General features: G+C 56.0%; 1 protein-coding gene across 6 annotated transcripts in view; it reads right to left on the minus strand.

The window, feature by feature from the left end:
- The window catches only part of PACSIN2 (protein kinase C and casein kinase substrate in neurons 2), a 135874-nt gene that overhangs the window by 23347 nt on the left and 99314 nt on the right, over positions 1 to 13213 (minus strand). Inside the window, exon 1 of one of the 6 annotated variants that reach the window (XM_019835678.3) lies at positions 5542 to 5769. The exons of 2 other annotated variants lie outside the window; for them this stretch is intronic. In XM_019835678.3, coding sequence (XP_019691237.3) covers positions 5542 to 5766 — 225 coding nt within the window. In that variant the 5' untranslated portion in view covers positions 5767 to 5769. Of the gene's footprint in view, positions 1 to 5541; positions 5770 to 13213 lie in introns of those variants that run through there. 3 more of the 6 variants (XM_019835679.3, XM_019835675.3, XM_019835676.3) reach the window with 3 other exon arrangements.

Consider the following 13213-nt stretch of genomic DNA (forward strand, 5'->3'; position numbering starts at 1 on the left):
TGGGCTTTCCTCCATTAAAAGGCTACATACGGGCTCGAGATGCCTATCCCTTTAGTCTACACCCAGGGACGTTCACCAGGAAGTACTATTAACATCTGCACAAACTACCCAGTGACAGAGCGATGTGGCCTTCCTGCTCCCCTAAGCAAGGTCCTGGCGGTCAGGGTGCTGACAGCTGTTTCTCTAGACTGAAATATAATCTATGTACAATAAAATTCACCCTTCACAGGGATACAGTTAGACGAGTTCAGATGCATGTAAGCCGTGTATACCAACACCGTATCAAGGTACAGAAACTTCCATCTCCCTGCCTTGTCCCCCGTGCCCTCCTGCAGTCAGCCTCTGCCCCACACAGCCCCGACAGCCACTGATCTGATTGGCGTCCCTTGTGGGGGCAAAGGTCAGGCCGCCCCAAGCCAGGCCACTGTGGCATGAAGATTATTTTGAGTTAAAAAGGAATCAAACCCCAACAGATTCAGGAAAAGCTCTTTACCTCCCCCACCCCCGACCCCCCACTGCCTAAAAAGGATCTGGATTGAGGACCTGCTCCAGGAAGAAAGCTATCGTATGCCACAGATAACGTCTGTGAGCTAGGCGTGGTGGACAGAGAAGGGCCCAGGAAGGCCTGTCTGATCAAAGTTCTCTCTGCCCCATTGTTTCCTGGCGGCTCGGCAAACCTTTGTCCACCAAACACTGACTCTTTTTCATTTACCTGTGAATTACATTCCTTCCCTTTGAAGCCCCAGACCCCTACCCCTTCTCCTTCGTTCAGGATGACAGACACACCTCACTTTGCCTGTCTTCGGAATATGCCACGTCTGTGTGGATTCCCCAAGTGTACAAATTAAATTTTTTCTTCTTCTGTTAATCTGCCTCATGTCAATTTGATTCTTAGTCCAGCCAGAAGGACCTTGACGGGCACAGGAAATTCTTCCTCCCCAACACCCTTTACCAAGACGTCCGGGATAAATGGAACCACCCAGCATGTGGCCTGGCCTTTGAGCCGGTTCCATGTTATTGTCTCGGTCAGTAGTTTATTCCTTTTTACTGCCAAGAGCTGTTCTATCGTGTGGAGACACTGCCATGTACTTGCTTGCCCTTTCGTCCTGTTGAAGGACACTGGGGTTGTTTTCAGTTTGGGGCAATTACAAATAAAGAAGCTATAAAGATTCCTGGGCAGGTCGAACACTTAAGAGTGGGAATGTTATACGATAAGCACACATCCAACTTTGTAAGAAATCGCCAAACCGTGACCCCAAGTGGCTGCACATTTCGCCTCCCGGCTGCAGGCTAGGAGGGTTGCGACTGCTCTGTGCTCTCCGTGGCACTTGGCGCCGTGTCGGGTTTATTTTGGTAATATTTTACCATTTTGTTTAGTACGTGGCAGTTGTCTCACTGTGATTTTAATTTGCACCTTCCTAACGTCTAGTGACGCTGACAGCCTTTTCTCGCTCCTGTCTGCCGCCCATATGTCTTCTTTGACAGAGTGTGCTCTCTTTGTTTCAATACATTAAAAAAATTGAGGTATAATGCCGACTGGTTTTTGAAGTGCGAGAAAAGTTAATTTGCAAATACGTGACACAGCGATCGTATGATAAAGTGAGGATATACATGGTTAGCTATTTTTGCTTTACCAGTTTTGTAGTTTAAAAGTTTCTCTCTTTGCTTTTTTCTTTTTTTCTTTTTGTTTTTTTTTTTTTTAATGTTTTTATTCATTTTTGAGAGACAGAGACAGAGCACAAGCAGGGGAAGGGCAGAGAGAGGGAGACACAGAATCTGAAGCAGGCTCCAGGCTCCCAGCTGTCCGCACAGAGCCCGATATGGGGCTCGAACTCATGAACCGTGAGATCGTGACTTGAGCTGAAGTTGGTCGCTTAACCGACTGAGCCACCCAGGTGCCCCTCTCTCTTGCTTTTCAAAACACTGGTTTATGGGGTGCCTGTGTGGCTCAGTCAGTTAAGCGGCCCACTTCGGCTCAGGTCATGATCTCGCAGTCTGTGAGTTCGAGCCCCGCGTCGGGCTCTGTGCTGACAGCTCAGAGTCTGGAGCCTGTTTCAGATTCTGTGTCTCCCTGTCTCTGCCCCTCCCCCGTTCATGCTCTGTCTCTCTCTGTCTCAAAAATAAATGTTAAAAACAACAACAACAACAACAAAACACTGGTTTGTTCTGAGATAGCCAAATGGCAGATAACTTTATGTAGAAATTTAAAAACTTAAGATTTCTTCCAAACCTTATTATCAGTTGATTTATTCACAGAAAGCCCAGTAGGGTCTGAGGCCACCTATGTTTCTAAGTTCCTCTAAATTCAGGCTCACCCCCTCAGATACCAAGATACTAAAGGCATACACTCACCACACATGTCCCTGGGTGCAGGGCTGGGACACCCCCCTTCCTCAGGGGCTGCCCAGACAAGGGGAGGGGCGAGAGGTGGGGAAGGTCTACTGGAGGCAACATCCAAACCAAATTTTCAAGGACCAGTAGGACGCTGGCCAGGTTAAAGGCAAGGAGAAAAGGAGAGGGACACATCTGGAGAGAGAGAACAGTATGGGCGACAAGCTCTGCCAGCAAGGAGACCCGGGGGTGCTGGCCATGAGGCATGGAGCATGGAACACAGAATGCAAGGGAACGACTGGCCATTTCTTTTTTTTTTTTTTTTTTCAACGTTTATTTATTTTTTTTGGGACAGAGAGAGACAGAGCATGAACGGGGGAGGGGCAGAGAGAGAGGGAGACACAGAATCGGAAACAGGCTCCAGGCTCTGAGCCATCAGCCCAGAGCCTGACGCGGGGCTCGAGCTCACGGACCACGAGATCGTGACCTGGCTGAAGTCGGACGCTTAACTGACTGTGCCACCCAGGCGCCCCACGACTGGCCATTTCGATGGGGGGTTGGGTGCAGCTGGGGGTGGGGGAATCAGATGGTGAGAAATCTCGAGGGTCAGGCGTTCATCCTGGAAGGTGCCACGCTCAGGGGCTGGGCGGGGGGCTGGAGGGGGCAGGGGGGCGGTTTCAGGAGTGCGAAGCTTCCAGAGGAGGGTGCGAGCGTAACCTCCTCAGGCTGGGGCCTCAGCAGTGGGGACAGAGAGCGGAAAGGCAGGACAAGGGACCGCTCTGTCCTCCAGGTGGCAGGTGGGGGCAGGATCCCAGTGGCCAGGCACCTGGCCGGGGGCGGGGGGGGGGGGGGGGACTGTAATTCATGCAGGTTGGGCTTGGAAAGAGCAGAACCACCACCTTCTAGAGTCCTCCAGAAGCCACTCTCCTGCCCCTACTCCTTCTAGGGGGCCACACTCCTCCCCACCACCAAGCTCGCTGTCCTCCGGGGAATCAGAATCACTCCATCCTCTCTCCACTCACAACTCCCTACCCTGAGGCCTGGAGGGAGCCCCTAGCAGTCAGCCCACCTCTCCCTTTCTCTAAGTCTGACTCCAGTCATTCCTCGGGTTTTCCTCCACCCCAGGGGCTGAGAATCCAGCGTCAGACACACCTTGGGTTTACAGTCAGCTAAGACGAGTCTGGGGCTGGAGGTGCAGTGATCCCTGTGCAGAAACATCTGGGTAATTGGGAATCAGAACAGAGACAGTGGGCTCTGTCCAAACCCCAGCAGGTTTATAATTACAGGGGCGCCGGGAGGGACTGTTTATAAACAGGTCGCACCAGCTCCTCGTTTATCCTCTGGGTGGAAACAGTCTGGAACTGCCTTTCACAAGGACGCTGCACAATGCCTGCTTCTCTGACTTTAGAGCCAACTTATCCGGACCAATCCCCTTCTGTGGAGCACGGTGGCCAAAGGCAACAGGAAAGCCGGAGGATTTGGAAGCAGCCCAGTGAGACCTCCAGGCTCCCAGGCGGGTGACAGGGCGAGCGAAGGCAAACCCGCAGGCAAACTCAGGCAAACTCAGGAGCCCCCCACCTGTCGGCCTCCCAGTGCCAGGGCTGGGCCCCAGTACAGGCTCAGCTACCATCACCTATGCTAACCACAGGCCACTGGGTCAGAGGAACCTACAAGGTACCACGTACTGGTCATCTCAAGTACACCTTCCATTTTATTCTTTGTACCCTCCTCTTTGGGTGTTGACCACCAGACCCATCACAGACAGATTACCTGTTACAGCCTAAGTCCCAGAGTGAAACCAATGGCCCAAGTGAGAACGGAGCCAGGCAGGGCCGCCCCAAAGCCCACACTCTCCTACCCTGAGCTGCCTTGGCTCCCTCCTGCCCGTGGCTCATCTCAACACTACCAATGCTCCCAATGGACTTGGGGCCCCCCAGGAGCCCCAGTGAGGTTGTGGCTGCCTCAATGCCGACTCGATGCACAACAGAGTGAGGGAGTGGCAGCCTGTGCCCCAAAACACCCTGCCCTCCCCAGCCAGTTCCTGTGTCCATGCCCCCAGACAGCTTTACTTCCTGCCGTCCCGAGCTGTGCAGGCCAGACCTGCAGCGCACAGGACGTCAACCCCCAAATACCGTGCGTCTCACACTGTGCCCTAAGAGGGTGTGGACCTCCTCATCCACCACTCTTCCCCCATTGCCTTCCACGGGGTCTGCCACACAGCTGGCACTCAGTAAGAATGTAAGATAGGACCAGAAAGTGACTACAAGAAAATACAGGTGACTTTGGGCTGGGCAAGATCCTTAAAATTTCAAAAGTCAAAGCTGTGCGCTTACATGCATGCGTGTGTATGTATATGAATACATCTTTTTTGCATCAAAAATTAAGGATTTCTGTTCAGAAGCCAACACCACAGATAAAGTTAACAGACCACAAACACTGTTTTCCAATCTGCTATGTCTAAATTGACAACACGCTAAACTGGAATATCCCAGTAAGTCCTATATACCAACATGAAAAAGGCCCCGAGGGAAGTCAGGCAAAAGGTATGAACAGGCAACTTCAGAGAGAAGCAAAGTCCAAGGGGCTGACGGCAGCGAGGCGCTCACACTCGTGTGATTGGGGAAATGCCCACGATCTCAAGGCTCTTCACCTGACAGACTGGCAAACCCCAGAGAGTGGGAACTCACAAGCGTGGGGCAGGGGGGCATACGGCATACGGGACCCTTACCGTATCCACTGGGGGAAGGTAGCCTGAGGCAGGCCTGAGAACAACCAGGCAGTAATTAAGTCATTAAGCAGACACATGCCCTGTGAGGACCTGGCAATTTTGTTCCTGAGTCATCCCCACAGAAATGTTCTCTTGGGCTGTGGGCACACAGGAGTCTTCACCCTGGGGAATGCATGGGTGAATGGGGGGGGGGGGGAGCTGTGGCACACCAGGGCGGAGGCAAGCGGCGGGAAAAGTGCAGGACTAGGGTACAGACCTTGCGACCTGCACGGACCTCACGAACAGAAGGAAACAGAAAGGCAACGGTGGGCAGCATGACAGCCTCGGTGTGAATTAAAAACAGCCGCACACAAAGCAAGGCTATCAAGTTTACGAGAACCCGGGCTAACACAAGCCATGACACTAGAGAAGGGAAGGGACTAGTGTCAAAGGCAGGGAGAGAGATGGTGAAGGACGTGGGTGTTGGGTCGCATCCCACCTACCAGTCCCAGCTGTCTAATGAGGCGCAGCTTGTCTTCCCCAGGGAGGCTTCCCTGAGACCAGCTGTCCCTGCAGGACCACCAAGGGGGAGCGCCTGTAGCACCTGTACTTGCAGACAGGTGGGGCCAATTCCCCACCACAGGCTCCTGCTTGCTGGTCCACGTGGGGGCCACGAGAGCCCTTCCAAACACTGTCCCCATGGCCTGCAGCCACAGCTCGACCCACATGGGTCACGATCGTGCATGTTCGCCGCCTCCCTGCCCCAGCCGGACTGCAAGCCGCTGGCCACGGGCATCACAATGAGTGTTTCTCAGCAGCAGCAGCAGCATCATAAAAGAGCATGTCAATGCTGTGCCAGGCAGTGTAAAACAGCTCCACATGTGTCCCCTCCTGTGACAATCCTCAGCAGTGGATACCATTAGTGTTTCCATTTTATAGAAAAGGAAACCGGGGTCTAAAGAGGCAGTCACCCACGATCGTGCAGCCAGAAAAAGGAAGAGCCCGCCTTCCAGAACCTTCCTCGGGTTGAGAAGAGAGAGAGTAAAGCCAAGACTTGAGTCAATGTCAAGTGATGTGTGTGTTTCCAACCAGCCTTATGGGCCCCAGGGAAGGCCACAGCAGAGTTCAAGACAGAGAAGTAATGTACGGGCCCTGTTCCTGATTCCACTGTGTGCCACTGAGGCTCATCAGGAACCCCAAATCTGTAAACTACTAAGACCGCTTGCCGAAGATGACCTCGATTTCACGCCCAGAAGGCTTATTATGCCCTTTAACCTGGGACACTGAAGGCCCAGGCACCACAACTGCTCCTTGCACATCCTGGAAAGGCAGGTTCAAGGGCGAACCAGCTGTGCGGAGCTGACCGGACAGAAGGAAAAGCCCTTGGTGTTGTCCCTCCCTCCCGGCAAGTCCATGGAATCAGAGTCAAATGTTTTATCCAAAGCTGATAAAGTACACGGAGAGGCTCCGGGACATTCTGAAAGACAAGGATGAAAAATGACCCTGTTGGGATTCCTTAACTACAGGCCTGCAGACAGTGGGGAGATTGGCTGAATGAGCTTCTGTTACCTGGTTTGAGTCTCCCAGCCCCCAGCCCTCTCTGATGTGGCCGCCTCTCAGGAAGGAGAGGCAAAGATCTGGGCCTGCCCCGAAATAAATGGCCTTGTGTGGGTCTCTCTCCCCACGTTTCTATTCCTTCAGCTGTAAGGCAGAAGTAGAACTGATTTCGTAAGGACTAAATACACTGGGCTAGGGTGGGTTTACGGTACGGGCCGGTTTCTTCCCGGTCGGGTGCACTCTTAGCCGGGTTCAGGCATCGCTGGACAAGACCGGGCCATTTCCGCAGGTTGTCCATGGGGGCATAGGATCAGATGACCTCCAAGGGCCCTTCTCAATTAGAGGATTTCTAATGGAAGGGTCTGTCAACACTACCAGCTGGCCGGCTGCCCCTGAAGCCCTCATAACTCAATTTCTGACAGCCTGATGCCACCCTCTTGCCACACACCAATGTGTCATCAATACCTAACTGCACCAAGAACTGTGGGAGGGACGAAGGATACAAACTTCTGTGGTCCCTACCTTCCTGGGGTTTGTGGTCAGATAAATAACACAATTACAGACGGTGACAAGTTCTGGAAGGAATGCCCTGGGTCATCGGAGTTGCCTGAAGGAAAGGGTGTCTGTGGCAAGAGCAGAAGAGAACTCTGAGGGGCAAGGCTGCTTTCTGAAGGCTTGAGGCAGGATATCAAGGCCCCACGGAGCATGAGCCACACGAGACGCCACCCCCTCGGGGAAACTGCCCCTCCCCCCCACCAGCTCACCCTCCTTTGTTACTCCCGTATGGACACCTGTAGCTACAAGCCCAAATGCGGTAACACAGTGGGTTCCGAGGGCAAGGACCGTGCCTTTATTCTCCGTCCTCCGGGCCAGGCCCACAGAGGGCACCCCGTAAGATCCTCTCAATGCCCGAATGCCGCTGGAGCGGGAATCCCCGCTCCACGCACACAGGGAGGGACGGCAAAGTTGCTAAGCGCTCAGCTGGACACACGGGCAATGAAGTAACTCGTGATCCTTTATTTACCAAGGTCTTAATCCAGTGAGCCATTCCAGCTCTCCTCACAAAACTAAAAGGAATGGACTGTTGGAGCACCACCAGAGAGTACCTCCAGGGATGACGGATGTCACTAACACTCGTGCCGATCTGGAAAGAGCCGTTTAAGCAGAAAGCAGCAGAGAGCCCCGCGGCTGCTTCACTCATGCTGCCGAGGCTTTCCTTCAAACCCAGGATCCGAGTTAGTTCGGCCCCAGGTCTACTCGTGCCCCAGGCAGGCCGGGAGCGCTCCAGGCCTGGGCCTTGGGGTGTCGCCACTTCCCCACCCACGTGCCTGGTGGGGCGCACGTCATTTGCCACATCCCGCGCACAGAGGCAGGGGGGCCCCACGGTGCCAGCGCAGAGCCTCCTGTCTCAGCCTAGCCCAGCCCCTACTCTGAACCCCCCTTTCCGAACGGGGTCACCATCGACTTCAGGGTTGTGCAATCTGCTGGGCGCCCGAAAGCACCGGGGAGCGCGGACTCGCTCTGGAAAACCCTCGAGTCTGTGCCTGCTTGCAAGCTGTGCTCTGGCGCCCCTCGTTCTACGGGGCTCCACCTGACTTCTCCCCGCTGCCTTCCAGCTGGGCTCGCCCACCATCTGGGCTCCCAACTCACCCTGCACTGGAACCAGAGGATCTAGGAGTTCCCCACCTTGGTGCTCCCCTGAACCGCCCCTAACCTCACCGGGCTCCACCTCCTCAAAACGGGGTAATGTCATTCACCTGGCGGGGCTCCGGGAGCCCGAACTGTGCTCTGGCTGCCTCTGACCCAGCGCCAGTCCCGTCTCAGTCCGGGGCCTCACTCCGGGGCCTCACTCCGGTCCCGGATCCGGTTTTCAGCTCTCGCTCCCAATGCTGACCGGCCCTGCCGGCCGTGCCTGGAACCGTGCTCACCAAGTAGGAGGGTGAAGAAATGAGGCTCCTTACCCTGCCAAGGCACCCTGTGCCGCTCGACAGTTTCAAAGCACAAATCCCAGCCTTCAGCACCGTGGAAGATCAACTGCTTATCGATCTTTAAATGTCCCAAATGACGAACGAAAAAAAGAAGACCCAGAATCCCAGAAATCCCGGTTCTCAGGTCTAACTCCAAAGGCAGAACACATCGTGTCGAGAGGAAGGATGCGTTTAAACAAAGTTACTTCAGAGCTGACCTCCTCCTAGGGTGGCCAGCTAGGTTCACTGTGCTCTGCGCCCTCAGCATGCGATGCTCAGCGTCAGCAAAGGCCCGGCGACACCCATGGACTTGTCCCGAGCACAGCACACGCCCCACCTGCAAGCCATCACCCCCAAGACTCCACCCTGGTGCTCACACACGCTCACCCTTCAGCCGAGTGCCCGGGAAACAGCACCAGGACACGGCTGCCCAGTGACTAGGTCACTGCCCTCCCTGAGTCTCCCTCACCCCAGGCAGGCGCTGGGCGAGGGGCACCCCACTGCCGTAAGAGCTGCCGCTAACCTGGATGGTGAGCCGGGTCTTGCCAGGTGCGCCAGCCAGGGCTCGCTGGCAGCTGTTGTCGGAAGCTCTAACAGTGAAAGGGGGCAGAGACAGTTAGAGAGTTGACAGCAGGTGAACCCCTGAGGCACAAAGCCAAATTACCTTGGGGGGAAGACTGCCGGACTGGAAAAGTGAGAACAGCACTTCCCCCCCTTCCTTCCAGGCCCAGCCCCTCCCCAAATCCCGCTTCCACAGTCCCCCCACCCCTCCCTGAGTCCCCTGCCTCAGGATTCCTGGTTCTACCACCCCACACAACACACACACACACACACACACACACACACACACACACACACAGGGGCTGCCTCACCCTAACTCCAGGCCTGGGCCCCTCAGCTCCAGCCCCAAACGTCTGCATACAAATGTCTCCATGGAGCTAAGCCAGCACGGCCTAATTGAGCATTCAAGAGCCCACCAGCTCTAAAATTGGGTAATTCTATTTATTTACTGAGTAGAAAGGGAAAATGTTGTATCTTACATGGCTTAAACAAGTTGCTTTCACATCAATGAGATCAAACAAGAGAATAATTTATCTTTAGAGAACACGCGAAGCACCTTGAGTGTTCGATTCTCTCAAGGAACAGCTCCTTACGTGCAGTTTGGACGGGGGGGGGGGGGGGGGACAAGCCCGTTCCCATGTACACAACATGCACGTGCAGGGCCAAGAAACGGGTGAGCGAGGAGGCCACACTCCCCGGGGCTCGGGAATCACGGCCAGGCCCTGTGGAGGCTGACTATAATCCCCGCAAGCATCCCGAGGAGGAGAGGTCCGCCTAGGAACCCGGGCAGGCTGTCTCTCTATTCTGAGCCCGAGGGTCACACGCTCGCGAACAGTGGCGCCAGGGTCCACCCAGACAGGACCCAACCGTCTTCACGCTGAAGCAGAAGCATTAAGTGTGTGGCGCTCAGAGCAAAGGGACACTTCTCTCCCGTAAGCAGCTCCCGGGAGGCTGAGAGCTGGGGCGAGAGAGCAGTTCCAGAGGCAGGCGCCTGGGCCCAAACCCCGGCTCTGCCACCGACTACTTCTGGGAAGCTGGGCATCCGCCAACCACCCGAGCCTCGCTTTCTCCACCTGCAAAGTGGAGATGACCATCTCAGAAGGCAGTTGTAAGAACCGAGAACACCCACAAAGCCGGAGCAGGGGCCTGGCACAGAGCACGGGTGCATTAAATGCCAGCCGTTATCACTGTTTTTCATTTCTAAACTTCTCGTTGTCGGTTAACGTTCCTTTTAACACGTTCTGCTAAAAGTACATGGACCGTAAGCACATAGCTTATGCGCACACAGCTGGGTGACTTAGCAGCGAGTACACACTCACGCACGGGACACGGGGGCAGGGGGACAAAAGTCCCTGCTCGCCCAGAGCCACCTCTAACACAGCCCTGGCGAGCCCACTCGGGGTGGGGGGAGGGGAGCCTCTTCCGCATCCTCACAGCGTTTGCTCTGGACCATTTAAAAGGCCCTTGTATCTGTTTTATTCACGCCGTGTCCCCAAGGCCTAGCACGGGGCCTGGCACATGGCAGCGCTCTACAACTGTTCACCGAAAGACCGATTTCTGCCCACTATTGTGGTTATTTGCACACATATTTTAATTCCAAATATTTCACGCAAGCTTATGAGCAGGGCAGGTCTTACCACCCAGCATCAAACCTCTTCCTTTCTCTGACTTACTCACGCATTCAGTCGACGATCATTCAGCGTGTCAGGCACCGTGCTAAGTCCCAGGCACCCAGGCGTGAGAATTTGAGGATCGAGAATCGAGTCCTCGCCCTCAGGTTCTCAGAGCCCAGAGGGAGACGCACACGGTGAGACTACACGCTGGACGGGCCTGCGGGAAGGCCGCCTGAGCCCCGCCAGAAGGGGTCAGGGAAGGCTGCCTCGAGAAGGAGCTGGAAGGAAACGGAGATCAGGCCGGAGGAAAGACCGCGAGGAAGGCAGGCAGCGCCCTGTGGACAGGAGCCCGGGGGTGCTCCGTTTAGCTGAAGCCCAGGGCAGTGCCGCTCAGGAAGGACCGGGTGGCTCAGCAGCTGCCCGCACGGGCTGAGGGCTTAGTTATGCTAACGAGTATGGCTCCACTGTGGAGGTGATGCAGAAAACAGAAGCTTCCCATCCCCAGGGCAAGGAATCGCACAGGTTTGCTTTTCTGGATGAGCCGCCCTGGCTTCAGGCTAGAGAACAGATGAACACAGCACAGGGGAGGCCAGGGCCCTGACCCTCCATCATGACGCAGCAGGTACTAGTTTGCCTGAAAGAATGAATGAATTAGAAACTTCAGGGCAATTACGGCCTGCCACCAGCCTGCCGGGAGCTAGGCCTGAGCACGGTGGGATTACGACAAAGCCGACGCACCCACAGACAGGCCGTCGCGCGGAGAACTCCGTCCGGGCCTGCGTACGTCAGGGCGGTGGCCGGAGAGCGAGTGCAATAGGTCACTGCCACAGAGCACCAAGGTGGTTGTTTCCATCCCCCTGCTGCCCTGTGACTGCCCGGCGTGGCAAATGTTGGCTCTGGGGTCTCAAGACCGTGGATTCAGCCGAGGGTTGGACCACAGTGGCTGCCATCAGGCTCTGCGGAAGCCACGGACACAGGGCACTGGCATCTTCTGAGTATGTTACCTACGAAACTCGTCTAGAGGGACGGGAGAAGCGCACCCCGTTCCACGCGGACAACTTTCCAGGCCAAACGGCACTGCGTGTGGAGATGCCCGCAAGTGATACCCCCGTCTCCACAGTCCGAGAGGAAGCTGCAGGGGGAGGTTTCTGTGAAGGAGGCACCTGCCGACTCTTCGGGGGCCAAGGTTCCCAGAACACGTTACAGCAAGACACTTCTGTCCTCTTCATCCCCCAAATACTCTTCTCCTCCAAGGCTCTTGGCGCCCACAGAGCGCGCGGTATGGGTCAGCCCCAGCCTGGCTTCTCTGGGGAGATGTGAGCTCTAAGCGTAGATATGACCGGCGGCTGAGCAGAACCCCTGCCTCGGGGATGAAGTGGATTCAGAGCCCAGTTTCTGAAGTTAGCAGTAGGCCCTCCCAGCCCAGCCACCAAGGGGTCCTCGGAGACCCGGGCAGCAGCAGGCCTGCAGGCGACAAACCCGCCATTTTGTGTGCGGAGCCCCCGAAGACAGAGGAGGCCAGGCTCTCCTAGGAAGCACTGGTGACACTTGAAAAGCCCCACAACTCGCAGCCGAGGCTCTCAGTGCACCGGCCCCAGAGCCAAAGAGAAGACCCGGGAGCAGGGCCTAGAAGCAGCGGACATGGTGGGAGGGCCCTCGGGCTTCTGGAGCGAGCCAGAGCCAGAAGACTTGCCAGAGGTAACGGAGCCCCCCTACCCCCACCGGGAAGCCTGTGGGGAGGGGACGTGCCAGGCTCCAACTTGCCGAAGAAGCCACCCGCTTGCTGAACAGCCCCCCCTCGGCCCCAACCTACCCGATCCCACATGACTTCCCGCCTCCAAAGAATTCACGGTCTTCAGCCCTCTGCAAGGCCCTGCTCATTCCGGCCTCCAGACTTTGCTCCAACCCAGCAGCCTGCCCCATCTCCCTGCTCCCGACTCAAAGTCCAGCCCTACCCACCCCACACACCTTCCCTGGTGATTCCAGCCAGCAGGCTCTCCTCCTCTGAACGCCACGACGCCCAGAGGCAGACTGCGGCTTGGTCCCACGGCCCTCAGACCCCGTGGAGGCCAGTATCTGTTCTCCACCCAGAGCCTTCCCCGCGGGGCCCCTCTTCTCTAAATGGCTCACTCTGTGTTGGGTGATACAGAAAATGTCCCCTCCAAATACCCACAAGCACTTGCATTGATATTAGTTCCTGTGGGGGATCTGTCCTCCCGCAGATCAGGACCTGTTCGCTCATCTAGCAAACATGTGAGTGCGGAGTGAGTACCAACCCCGCTCGGCCTCCAAAGCACCCTTCCTGCCCCTCCCCCAGGGGGAGCCCCACTTTCCGCCGCGCTCTCCAGCCAGCCTTCCGGCAGCCCACACAGTGATCTGTCTAGTGTCGGTCTCTTCCCACGGGAGCTTACCTCCAAAGGTCACAGCCAAAGGCTCCTGGAGGGCGGGGTCATGTCCCTCCTGCGCAGGCACATGGC

Source organism: Felis catus, chromosome B4 (genome assembly GCF_018350175.1).
Source record: "Felis catus isolate Fca126 chromosome B4, F.catus_Fca126_mat1.0, whole genome shotgun sequence".
Classification (NCBI taxonomy): Eukaryota; Metazoa; Chordata; class Mammalia; order Carnivora; family Felidae; genus Felis; species Felis catus.